The sequence below is a fragment of the Chionomys nivalis genome, chromosome 3, assembly GCF_950005125.1.
Source record: "Chionomys nivalis chromosome 3, mChiNiv1.1, whole genome shotgun sequence".
Lineage (NCBI taxonomy): Eukaryota > Metazoa > Chordata > Mammalia > Rodentia > Cricetidae > Chionomys > Chionomys nivalis.
The window spans coordinates 80,149,475-80,161,802 of NC_080088.1; the positions used below are offsets into that span (position 1 = coordinate 80,149,475).

The 12,328-nt window shown below is 49.9% G+C and overlaps 1 protein-coding gene across 7 annotated transcripts in view; it reads right to left on the reverse strand.

Moving 5' to 3' along the window:
- Positions 1 to 2,121: 2,121 nt before the first annotated feature.
- The window catches only part of Pnpla6 (patatin like phospholipase domain containing 6), a 29,999-nt gene continuing 19,792 nt past the window's right edge, over positions 2,122 to 12,328 (reverse strand). For 5 of the 7 annotated variants that reach the window (XM_057763589.1, XM_057763590.1, XM_057763588.1 and 2 more), the window contains 13 exons: positions 12,089 to 12,152; positions 11,403 to 11,571; positions 11,034 to 11,216; positions 10,376 to 10,494; positions 9,997 to 10,153; positions 9,564 to 9,680; positions 9,408 to 9,477; positions 8,846 to 8,962; positions 5,024 to 5,325; positions 4,220 to 4,336; positions 3,748 to 3,844; positions 3,514 to 3,623; positions 2,122 to 2,419 (listed from right to left, as the gene is read on the reverse strand). In XM_057763589.1, the coding sequence (XP_057619572.1) occupies positions 2,345 to 2,419; positions 3,514 to 3,623; positions 3,748 to 3,844; positions 4,220 to 4,336; positions 5,024 to 5,325; positions 8,846 to 8,962; positions 9,408 to 9,477; positions 9,564 to 9,680; positions 9,997 to 10,153; positions 10,376 to 10,494; positions 11,034 to 11,216; positions 11,403 to 11,571; positions 12,089 to 12,152 (1,697 nt within the window). In that variant the 3' untranslated portion in view covers positions 2,122 to 2,344. Of the gene's footprint in view, positions 2,420 to 3,513; positions 3,624 to 3,747; positions 3,845 to 4,219; positions 4,337 to 5,023; positions 5,326 to 8,845; positions 8,963 to 9,047; positions 9,165 to 9,407; positions 9,478 to 9,563; positions 9,681 to 9,996; positions 10,154 to 10,375; positions 10,495 to 11,033; positions 11,217 to 11,402; positions 11,572 to 12,088; positions 12,153 to 12,328 lie in introns of all 7 variants that reach the window. The other 2 variants (XM_057763591.1, XM_057763587.1) reach the window with 1 other exon arrangement.

Sequence of the window (12,328 nt, forward strand, 5' to 3'; positions counted from 1 at the left end):
TTGTGTAAATGTACCACAAAAAATGTAATAAATTTTTTAAAGAAATGATTAAGATGGCTCATTTTCGGGCTGGAGAGATGATTGCTCAGCAGGTTAGGAGCATTGCTGAGTTAGCCTATGACTTGAATCCAAATCCCCAGAAATCATGGAAGTGGGGAATGGGCAATAGAACGCTTGTAACCCCAGCGCTATGGAAGGTGGAGACCAGAGAATTGTTGGGGTTTACTGGTCACCAGCCTAGCTCCAGGTTCCATGACAGACTCTGTCTCAAGGAAAAAGGCAGAGAGTAATAAAGTAGGACACTGTATGTCCTCCTCTGACCTCTGCATGAGCACAAGTGCCATGCGCACATACACAGACAGACAGACAGACAGACAGACACACACACACTGGTTCATTTGATGCACTGTTTATTTTCCAAGGTCTCTTTCACCAGGCCCTAAAGAAGCTTCTCAGAGTTTCCACTCTCCCACCTGGTTCAGCCTATGCTAAGGTCCCGGGATCTAGGCCCAGGCTGTGGCCCCATACAAGTAATATCCAATGATGCATGTGCTATAGCCAAGTCACTATTGTGATTTCAGTGTAAAATGTCCCCCATGCCCATTTGAATTACTTGATCTCCAGTGGGTGGAGCTGTTTAGCAAGACTGTGGAAGCTTTAGGGGGAAGTGAGCCCCAGGAGTGGACCTTGAGATTTTGTATCTCTCAATCCTATTTTCTGCCCCCTTTCTACTTCTTTTTTTTTTTTTTTTTTTTTTGGTTTTTCGAGACAGGGTTTCTCTGTGGTTTTGGAGCCTGTCCTGGAACTAGCTCTTGTAGACCAGGCTGGTCTCGAACTCACAGAGATCCACCTGCCTCTGCCTCCCGAGTGCTGGGATTAAAGGCGTGCGCCACCACCGCCCGGCTCCCTTTCTACTTCTTGTCTGTAGATACAATGTGACCAGCAAGCCACCATGATTCCTATACCATGATGGACTATACTCTCTGAAATGTAAATCGCCCCCCAATCCTCCCTCCCTCCCTCAGGTGGCTTCTTGTCAGGTATCTCATTACAACAGCAACGGGAACAACTAAGACTTCTAAGATCTACAGTCACTTTCCGTTACCTGTTAGAGGTTAGGTTGCGGACTCTTCTTGCCCCCAAGTCAGTCGGCTCAATAGCCTAAGCTGGAAGAGTAAGCAAGAATCTGAGACAAATCTCAAGGTCCAGGGGGACAGGTTCATTTTGGGAAACCATTTCTGAGCACACAGTAGGAACAATGCTTAGAAGTCACATTAAAAAAAAATAATTTTTTTTTCACTGCTGGGGATAGAACTCAGGGCCTTGCATATGCTCATCACAAGGCAATGCCCTCGGACCCTCACTGGGGGCAAGGTGGTTCTAGGCAGGCTCTATACTGTTCTGTGGACCTACCCTCTTTACTTTTTATGGCAATATAAGGTTTCAGTAAGTTGCCTAGGCTGGCCTTGAACTCCCTCTGAAGTCCAGGCTGCTCTTGAACTTGTGACCTCCTGAATCAGCCTACTGAGTATCTTGGGATGACAGTCCTTCACAACCAAGCTGGATTGAGATTTCCAGAAAGCCCTGTCTAGGCCCATGTCTTGAGCAGAGGTGGTGATCTATCCTGTAGGGCTCAGTTTGGAGTGTATACTGTCACACAGAGCCCCTGCACACAGTAGGACTAACTGAGGTGCATAGGCCGTTTGTATAAGTGTGTGTATGAGAGGCTGTATGTATGCAAGAGTGCAGAAACAGTAGGAGGTCAGAAAAGGCCGCCAGATCTCCAGGAGCTGGAGCTACAGCCAGCTGTGAGCCACTTGGGACGGGTGCTAGGAGTCCAACTCAGCTCCTCGGCAAGAGAAGGCCACTTTGTGCCCCTTCTTTAGTGACTGTGGGAATTCAATAGGGAAACTAAGGGGTACCTGAGTCACCCTGGGAGCATCCACAAGCCAGGCAAGAAGGGACTGTCTTGTCTGGAGTCAGCATGTGGTGGACCCACATGCGAGTTGTCACTGCAGTGGGAGAAGTTACAGGTGCCTTCAGATTCCACCCTGCATGCTGCACAAACAATGTGGTGAGGAGCCCCTGAAACCCAAATAAAGGCCCCAGCTGCTTCCAAAGGGGTAATAGTTTATTAGGGGTTAGGTACAATAGTTGGTCAAAGGTCATCAGTGCAGTTCTGCCCTCCCTTCCGGGATAGCAAGTCAGTCCAGTGTGTGGGCCTTGGAGCCAAGGGGGATGGGCCCAGGGAGTGTCACAGTATAGCAGCAGGAATAGGGGTGTGAGCTCCCCCTCAGGCCCACCCTCATCCTGGTCCAGAAACAGGGGTCCCCTGTCAAGGTCCTCAGGCATCTGCTACCGAGCTGGGGGTCTCCTGAGGCAGGAAGCGTCGCTGCCGGAGCATGGACTTTTCCTCTTCCTGTAGGGACAGGCAACACGTGTTATCCAGACAGGGTGAATGCCACCCACTTTGTGGCATCTACATGACAGTCACAAATAAAACTGCCCAACCCTCACCACTCAAAACCAGTTTCATCCTGGGTCTTGCTTGATAAATGTCACCTCGGAGACAACCAGCTTGTGCATCATGACACACTGCCTGTCCCAGGGACACTAACACTCTCTGATGGGTAATTTTATTTGTCGAGTTGACACAATCTGGAATACCCTGAGAACGGAGAGTCTCAATAAGGAAGTGTTAAACCAAGCTGTCGTGGGAAGAGGTGCCTACTGTGGGTGGCACCGTTCCCTACTCAGGGCTATACAGTGGGGAGAATGAGCCGAGTGCAAGCATGCATACGCCTATTGCTGTCTTCTGACTGCAGACCTAATGTCATCATAGTGTCATCAGCTCTGCCAAGCTCCTGCCTCCTTGTCTCCCCTGCAAAGACTGAATGTAACCTTGAATTGTGCAATAAGTAAACACTTTGGAGAGTATTCTGTTATAGCAACAGACCTGAAGCCAATGTGAGTTTAGTCTATCAGTCCCAAGGCATGAGTCTTCAAACTTGTGTTCTCATGCCACCCAGAACCACCCTCTGATGTGGGATTCTCCTCTGTATGCTGTGAATACCATTGGTTAATAAAGGAACTGCTTTGGGCCTATAGCAGAGCTATAGGGGAACAGAGCTAGGCGGGGAAAAATAAACAGAATGTTGGGAAGAAGAAGGGCGGACTCAGAGAGAAGCCATATAGCCTCTTACGGAGACAGACATGCGGAGACAGACATGCTGAAACTTTACCCGGTAAGCCACATCCACGTGGTGATACACAGATTAATAGAAATGGGTTAAATTAATATGTAAGAGTTAGCCAATAAGAAGCTAGAGCTAATGGGTCAAGCAATGATTTAATTAATATAGTTTCTGTGTGATTATTTCGAGGCTAAGGGGCTGGGGACCAACAAGCTACCTTCTTATCACAACCTGCCTCCTTACCACAACCCTCCAAGACTTCCATCAGTACTCTCCAATCAGTGGTACATGTGACCTGCTGGGGACTGTCCATTCTTACCACCTCTGAGGCGGTGCTAGGGCTGGCACCCTCTGGGGAGCCCCCTTCATCCCTTGAGCAGTCAGGTCCCGCATCTTCCTCATACTCGGTCAAGCAATCCGATTCCTCCCCTGGGTTGGGAAACGCAGGGTACAGGTAAGGAGACACGGACTCTGGGCTGGTATTTCCAGTCACACATGCTTCCCATCTCCAGGCCCAGCACCCTCAACTCTCAAGAGCTCCTTCAGCCCTCACCATCAGCACAGCCATCAGAGACGTAGCTTGTTGGAGGTTCAATCCGGGACACGATTTCGGCCAAGTCAGTGAAACCAGAGCTTGGAAAGGCGAGTATCTGTGGGGCGGGGTGGGTGAGGCTTTGGAAATGAGGGTGATCTAAGGGGTCTTAAGAGCTCAGAGGGGACCCGGAGGTAATCCCTGAGACTCAGGGATGTATTGGATCATCTGAGGTTTCCAGATTAGAGGGGCTTGGGGTTCTGGAATCTCTGAATAAGACTGGCCTCAGCAAAAGCATCAAAGGCAGCCAGGCGGTGGTGGCGCACGCCTTTAATCCCAGCACTTGGGAGGCAGAGGCAGGCAGATCTCTGTGAGTTCGAGACCAGCCTGGTCTACAAGAGCTAGTTCCAGGACAGGCTCCAAAACCACAGAGAAACCCTGTCTCGAAAAACCAAAAAAAAAAAAAAAAAAAAAAAAAGCATCAAAGGCTTACATCTGCACGGCGACTTTCATTAAGGTCTGTAGATCGCCGGTCTGTGAGCATTTTCTCAATGACTTCACCACGGGTCCAGCCTCCAAACACAGCCTTCCCATACTGGTAACCCACATCCTGTAAGACACAAGGAGGCTGGGACTATATATGATACCACTCCCTGCCCCTGCATCTACACACAGCTTCCTTCAATATGCCTTAAGTGCTTGACTTCTGGGAGAGCAGACATCTGGATTAAGTCTATCACAGAGAGACATGTAGCATGCCTGCCCATAGATTTTCAGTTGGTATCCCTGTCAGACATTACCAGTCAATCTCTTCACAGTCTTTCCCACTCAGCCCCATGCGGTATTTCAAGTATCAACTCACACCAGATGGCAACGTGCAAAATTATTTTCAAGGTCTGCAAATACGGAGTCTATTTGTGAATAGTGTCATGTCCCATGTCCACGGTAGACATTAGTCCATTACGGTACACCCTTCCAGCGATCACAGAAGAGTATCAGACATTTTAACATGGGGCCTCTGGGGAGCAACTACTGATCAATTTCAAGTGACACGAGCTAGGACATGTTTTGCAGGGTCAGTGGTACACAACATACTGCTACATCTCTCTCCGATCCATGGCAGACATTACTAACTGATCATTGCTTTCATTCTCCACTCATTGAAATGGCATTAGAAACCACTCCACAGTGCTTCAGGGAGTGCAAACATAGAATACACACAGCCATATCCACATTATATCTACTGCAGACATTACTGTTCAAACGCCGATCAGCTTCCCACAGCCCACCTACTCACATAGATCTGGTCAAACTTTCCAAAGTCCATGGTCTTGAAGCAGTCGATGGACGGGCGCAGGTACTCGCAATAGGAACTGGACTTGACGACTTCCAGCTGCCGCACACATGACACATATGCCAGGCGGGACTGGATCTCAGCCATGTCTGGAACCTTCACCTTGTCTGCCCAGGGGTTTAGCCGTTTCCACAGCAACCACCAGCCAGACAGGCTGTCCCCATAGGTGCTGAGATCTGTCTCATCCTGGCTTCCCACGTCGATGGCAATGACTGTTTTGGCCCCCATGCTGCGGGCGATGTCCGCTGTGGAGCCGAGAGATCAGCAGCCACTCCCAACAGGGGCCCAGCAGGGCAGGGATGTCCAACCCAGTTCCACAGATACCACAATATAATACTAGGGTGGGGTGGGAGGGTGCATGCAAATGGCATGGTGTCATGCAAATGACATGGACATTTATGCAAATGAAGCCAAGGGGAGAAGATGGTTCGGTGAGTATGGCAGTTATGTCTGTGGCTGTCTATCTGCATGTCTGTGTATTCCAGAGACTGTCTTGTAGGCAATCTCAGCCCAAGGAAATTCCTGACTGTCTATTCAGAGTTTGTTTCTGGGTATGCATGTCACCTGCACATGCCTGCGTCTCTTCATACCCCTCTAGCCTGAGTACTTGTTGGAAGTAGTATGTCTGTCTACTGCCTGCATCTCTGGCTAGGCCTGTCTGAATGCGTGTCAGCAAATGTCCATCTGTGTGTGTGCTGTGTGCAGGCTGGAGGTCAACACCGAGTGTCTTCCTCTTGGCACCTTAAAAATAAAAAAGATTGGGCTGGGCAGTGGGGGCGCATGTCTTTAATCCCAGCACTTGGAAGGCATAGACAGGTGGACCTCTGAGTTCAAGGCCAGCCTGGACTACAGAGCGAGTTCCAGGACAGCCAGGGCTGTTACACAGAGAAACCCTGTCTCAAAACAAACAAAACATTAAAAAAAGATTCATGTGTGTATGTGTGTGTGGCTGTGTTTGTTTATGAGCATTTGTGTACAGTGTCCCCAGAGGCCAGAGGAGGCATGGAAGTCCCTGGAGATGGACTTAGACAGTTGTGAGGATGTGGGTGCTGGGAACAGAATTCAGGTCCTCGGCAGGAGCAGTGCACACTAACTGCCAAACAGTCTATCCAGACCTGTATCTTCTTTTGAGTCAAGGCTCCCACTGAACATGGAACTCACTTATTTCACTAGATTGGACAGTGAGCAAGCCCTAGGAAAGCCTCCTGTCTGCTTCTACCCCACAGTGCTGGGGTTATGGATGTCCACCACTGTACCCATCTTTTTTGTACGGATACTGGGACGAAGTTCACGTAATTATATTTGTATCATCAACAATCATTTTTCCAGCCCATATGTGTCTGCACATCCAAGTGTGCTGGTCTCCTGTAGGTCTGTTAACACGTGCTCCACATGAGGGTTGTGGCAGTGTTTATATGTCTAGCACACTTACAACACTGGGCATTGTTAACACATGCTCCACATGAGGGTTGTGGCACACTTACAGCACAGGACCATGAGAAAATGATTTCAGTCCTGCTCTGAGTTTTACCCTTGTACTACGACAGAAACTGCAGAGAAGAGGTAGATCAAGGGGCATGGCTCTCCCAATAAAAGCTTATTTTAAGCCAGGCTCCTACCTATAACCCTAGCACTTAGAAAGTGGATGTAGGAAGTCTATAAGTTCAAGATCATTCTCAGTTATGCAGTAAGTTGGAGGCCAGTTTAGGTTTAACAACAACAACAAACAGGCCTAGTAAAGTGGCTCAGCAGGTAGGGACATTTACTAAACCATGATGAGCAGTGTCCAACTCCCAGGACCCACCTGATGGAATGAGAAAACTAACTTCTATAAGTTTGTCCTCTGACCACCACATGTGCTGTGGTATGTGTGTGCATGCTCACACACAAATAAATAATATGTAGTTATAAAAAAAATCCTTTATTTATAAAGCCAAGTGCGGGCCCAGAAGCAATTTGTGTGCTGTAGCTGGCCAGCTCCTGGTCTATGAGACTGGAGTGTACATTTTGAGAGTGATTTTTTTTTATTTCATTCATTCATTCTTTTTTGTTTATGTTTTTCGAGACAGGATTTCTCTGTATAGCCATGGCTGTCCTGGGAACTCACTCTGTAGACCAGGCTGCCCTCAAACTCAGAGATCCGCTCAGCCTCTGAGTGCTGGGATTGAAGGGGTGTACAACCACCACCCGGTCAGAGAGTGGGCTGTTTCTTCAGAGCAGCACACTCATTCACCTCCCATTTGCCCTTGTGAAGTCAGTGGCATGCTGGGATGTAGCCTGCCTAGTACCGTGTCTGCACAGCACAAAGGAAGCCCTGGGTTCCATCCCTCGCACCATGTAACCTGGGCATGGTAGAGCACATTTGGCATCCCAGCAGCCCAGAGGCGGAGGCAGGAAGATCACAAGTTCAAGATCATCCTTGACTACCTATCAAGTTTGAGCCCTGTCTAAAAAAGAAAAAAATTAAGTTGGTGGATATGAAAAATTCTTGCTTGGTCACACAGACACCTTACTCTATCTGCACGTCTATACACACATATTCCATAGAGTGTGCAAGACAGGTGTGAATGAATATACGGGTCAGTGTGGGTAAATTACATCTCAAGCATGTGTTTATTCATATATGTGCATGTGTTCTACCTATGTAAGCACCCGAGAGAGCAGGCATGTGTGGGGAGCTGGTGTGCATATGTAGAAGCACATTCTATACATATTTGGACGCGTAACTGTGCACCAGTCCTTGTTCCTCATGGGCGCACCCCTCTGTGTCCACTGTAGTACCTGAGGATGAAGGGCACTTCACTTGTCTATTTATTTACACACAGGCTTGTCTGGAACTTGCTTTGTAGGTGAAAATGGCCTCTGATTCCTGATGCTCCTGAGTCCTGGAAAGACGGGTGTGCAGCATCACGCCTGGTTTGTGTGAGCAGGGGGTAGAATGTAGAGCTCTCCTCACACTGGGCAAGTTCTCTACCAACCGAGCTATAGCCCACCTTTAACAATGTGTACATATACTGAGAGTAGGTCTCATGTAGCCCAGGTTGGCCTCAAATTCACTATATAGCTAAGGATAGCCTTGAATTTCTTTTTTCTTTCTTTTTTTGTTTTATTTTGTTTGTTTGTTTGTTTGTTTGTTTGTTTTTCCAGACAGGGTTTTTCTGTGTAGCCCTGGTTTTCCTGGAACCTGCTTTGTAGATTAGGCTGGCCTCAAACTCAGAGATTCACCTGCCTCTGCCTTCTTAGTGTGTCACTGTTGCTAGGTGGGCTTGAACTTCTTCTTCTTCTTTTTTTTTTAAAAGATTTATTTATTCATTATGTATACAGTGTTCTGCAGGTCAGAAGAGGGCACCAGATCTTACTACAGATGGTTGTGAGCCACCATGTGGTTACTGGGAATTGAACTCAGGACCTCTGAAACAGCAGGCAGTGTTCTTAACTGCTGAGCCATCTCTCCAGCCCTGGGCTTGAACTTCTATCATCCTGCCTCCACCTTCCAAGTGCTGGGCTCACAGGTGTGTTCTAACATGCCTTATGTGTGTACTTTTCAAATGTTCATGTTCCTACCCACATACACTTACATATCTGTTTGTATGTATGAGTATACGCATGCATGTGTGTCAGTCTGCATCTCTGTGCAGGCTGTGTGTCCTTCTGAGCTTGTCCATCCACAGGTTTCAGCCCCTTCAAACCTGCATGTGCAGGAGTCAGCGTGGGCATGTGCCTCGTGACAAACACCCATGCAGATGTGAGTGGGCAGCCACTTGCCTGGCAGGTTGTTGATGTAGCCACCGTCCATGAGCAGGTGCCCATCCTTCGGGTCGCACAGCGGGGGCAGGTAGCCTGAGAGCGTCATGCTGGCACGCACATACCGCCACAGGGAGCCTGCCCGGTGGGATACACAGACACAGACACGCACAGACACGCTCAGACACACTTGGAGGCCCGGCCAGCCCGTGGGCTCGCTGACCTGGAACGTTGTTAACGTAACACCCGTCCACCAGCAGGTGACCGTCCTTGGGGTCGCACAGCGGGGGCAGGTAGGGACAGTAGGAGGCACTGGCCCGGACGTAACGCCACACGCAGCCTGTGGGGGATGGCGGGAAGGGGTGAGGTGCCCGACAAATCTCCCAGCTCCCCACCTCTGGAAATGGACATACCTGGGGCCTTCGGGACATTAGTGGGTGATGGTTAGTGGTCGTGGACAGGCCCAGGTGGACGGTCACTTGTGTTAACAACGTCCCAGATGCTCAGCTGCCCCTCCCCTACAGCCCACCCACACACAGCTGGCCAGTATGGTTGTAGCAGGGCCAGGCAGGATGGCACCCACCATCTTTGTGGACACGCATGGCTGAGGCAGTGATGTCTGTGGTCACATTGAAGTAAGGCAGCCACAGGTCCTAGGAAGGGGCAAAAACTGAGGTAGAAGTGGGTAGAAAACCCATGGGAAGAGACACGCAGGGCCAGGTGTGGAGGATGGACATACCTCAATCTGCTTATCCTGGAAAACACGGTGGATACTTCGATTAAAGGCTGAGCCAGTAAACATGGAAGTGACAGGATATGTGAGGTCCAATACGGGCTCCAGTACAGAAGTCATGCTCTATGGATCAAATGGTCAGACGACTTGCTTAGAATCACAGAGACATTACTGCTCCAGGAACAGTCAGGTACACACAAGGATTATGAATGTTACTTGGTACCATGATGGCTCTAGGTAGAGTATGGGGATTAGAGTCATTGGCTAAGAAGTCACAAAAGGGTCATCCGAGGTTCCAGTGATATTTCTGAAAGGATCTAGCCAGAATCTCCAGAGCATGGAAACCTGCCCACACTACCAGATCAGACTATGGCATCATCACAGGTCTCCCTGCCCTTGGGGCACCGAAACCCCATCTCCTTATACCCATAAAACACACCTTGGCCCATTCCCGGGCTCGTTGTTTAGTACGGCTGGCACTGCGTTCCTCCGCATACAGGGCTCCGATGAATGAGCCGATAGATGTGCCACCCACAAGGTCGACTGGTACCCCTGCCTCCTCTAATGCCTTCAGCACCCCAATATGTGAGCAGCCTCTGCAGAATGGAGGGAACCCAGTGACAGACTAGGGAACTGCTAGGACCTGTCCCGAGGAATTCTGCTCCCACTTCCCCTCCTGGCAAAGAAAACTATGACCAGCTACCAAGCTATAGGGGTCTCTCTCAGGTAATAAGCTCCACCCATTGGGAATCCTGGCGCTGCCCCTTAGGATTCCCCAGTAAGGAAGCTGTGCTTTAGAACATGACCCTGTCCCTTACCTGGCTCCGCCCCCACCCAGCACCAGGGCAATAGTGTTTCCTGTGAGCACCCGTGCTAAGCGGGAGAAGTCGCTGTGGCGGTCTGCACGCTTGGAGAAAACCTTCTCATACAGCTCATGCTGGGATCCAAGAGAGAATAAAGATGCATCAGACTTGGGTAGCAGTGACCAGGTCTAGGGGATCACTCAGGCACATGCTGATCTTTGCTATCTATCCCCCCTTGGTCCAGACTCTGTCTCAGCTCCCTAAGTCCTGCTTCTAGACAGAGGAGGGTATGCCTCAAGGCCCTGCCCATGCCCTTACCCTGCCAGAGCCCTGGTCAGTTATGAAGCACGCTGTACTCCTAACTTCAACCTTAGGCAGATGAGACCTGGCCCCAAACTTCACCCGTAAGCAGAAGAGGGCATGACATCAAGCTAGCCCACAGGCTGTGTCCCCAAACTTCAATCCAAAGCAGCAGAGGGTGTACCATTAAGGGCCCTTCTCCAAGCCATGCCCAAACCTCAACCCCAGATAGAAGAGCAGTTACCCTCAAGTTCTAGCCCCACTGGAAAGGGAAGTAGCCCCAAAACTACACCTGCAAGAAGAGGTGTACCTCCTAAGGCTCTTATTCGCACCACTCCCAAGCCCCACCCCTTTTTCAGGTTCCAGCCCTCACCAGTTTAGCTGGGCTTCGGCGTGAGAAGAGGCGGCGAGGGCAGCGCAGGTGTAGGTGCCCTGAGCACCAGCTGCGCATGTTGAGCCACTCCACTGTGCGCGTGGGACCCGGGCCTTCCTCCCGGTGCAGCAAAACCAACTGCTTCAAGGCACGCACGGCAGTGTTCTCCAGCATCTGCTCCAGCTGTGGAAGACAGAGACAAGTGGAGGTCATGGGTTCCTTCCCTACCCTCGCTTGGCTAAACTCAGCTCCACCACAGAACAACACTGTGAGAGTGTACATGGACTTATACAGGCACAGAAGGGAAAGGGACGGGATCCTGAGGGAAGGATTGGGGCGGGTACGTATTACTATACATAGTTGCCAGACCTGACCAACAGTGGGTTCCTGGTCACCCAGGCCCACAATGAGGATGCAGTCGGCCTGGCGTAGACAACGCACAGTCCAGGGAGTCAGTGATGTGTCAGTTTGGTAGAGCACAATGCGATGGGCATCTTCCTGCTGGGCCAGCCACCCTGACAGCCGGAATTCTTGAATGCTGGGATGAGATGAGTGAGTGTCATCGTGGAGCTGGCCTGGGGACCCACAGCCTCTCCCAATAAACAGATAGTGTAATCCTACTGCTGGGAAGAGTTAGATAATCCAAGGTCCCGGCAATTAAAATTCATGCCAAAATGGGGATGGAGGGTGTCAAAATCGGGACTCAGATGTTGCAAGGGCATCCGTATGTTTGTTTTCACATATTTGTTTTGCATTACTTTGCTATGTGACATCATCTACAAAAATGCCAAGAACCATGTAATCAAGTTACAAATAATAATAAACCACTCATAATTAAGTATGCTTTGAGCCCCACTATAGCTATGAGAGCTGCATATGGCCCCTGGGTTTCTGGTTGGACACCCCTGCTACGAAGAGAGATTAGCCCACGTCGTCCCCCTACTGATGCCACAGTAGGACACCTTGTTCATAAGCCCAGCATTCCAGCCCCATCAGGAAGAATCTCCAATATATGCCTTCCACCCTTCCAGCCCCACTCCCCAGACCCCACACACCTATCCAGTGCTGAAGCCCCCAGGCGAGCCCGAATGATGTCGCTGTTAAGGAGGAGCGTGGGACCTAGTGGTAGTTGAGGGATGGAAATCAGGAACCCAGTTCAACACTTGGGGGGCCTCTCCTAGAACAGACACTTGTCACCCATCGCTGTGGCTCAGGACCTTCTTCCATCCCTCTTACCACCCACTCACCAACCAGGGCACATCACTTCCTAGGGATGACGGGTGCACATACTGGAC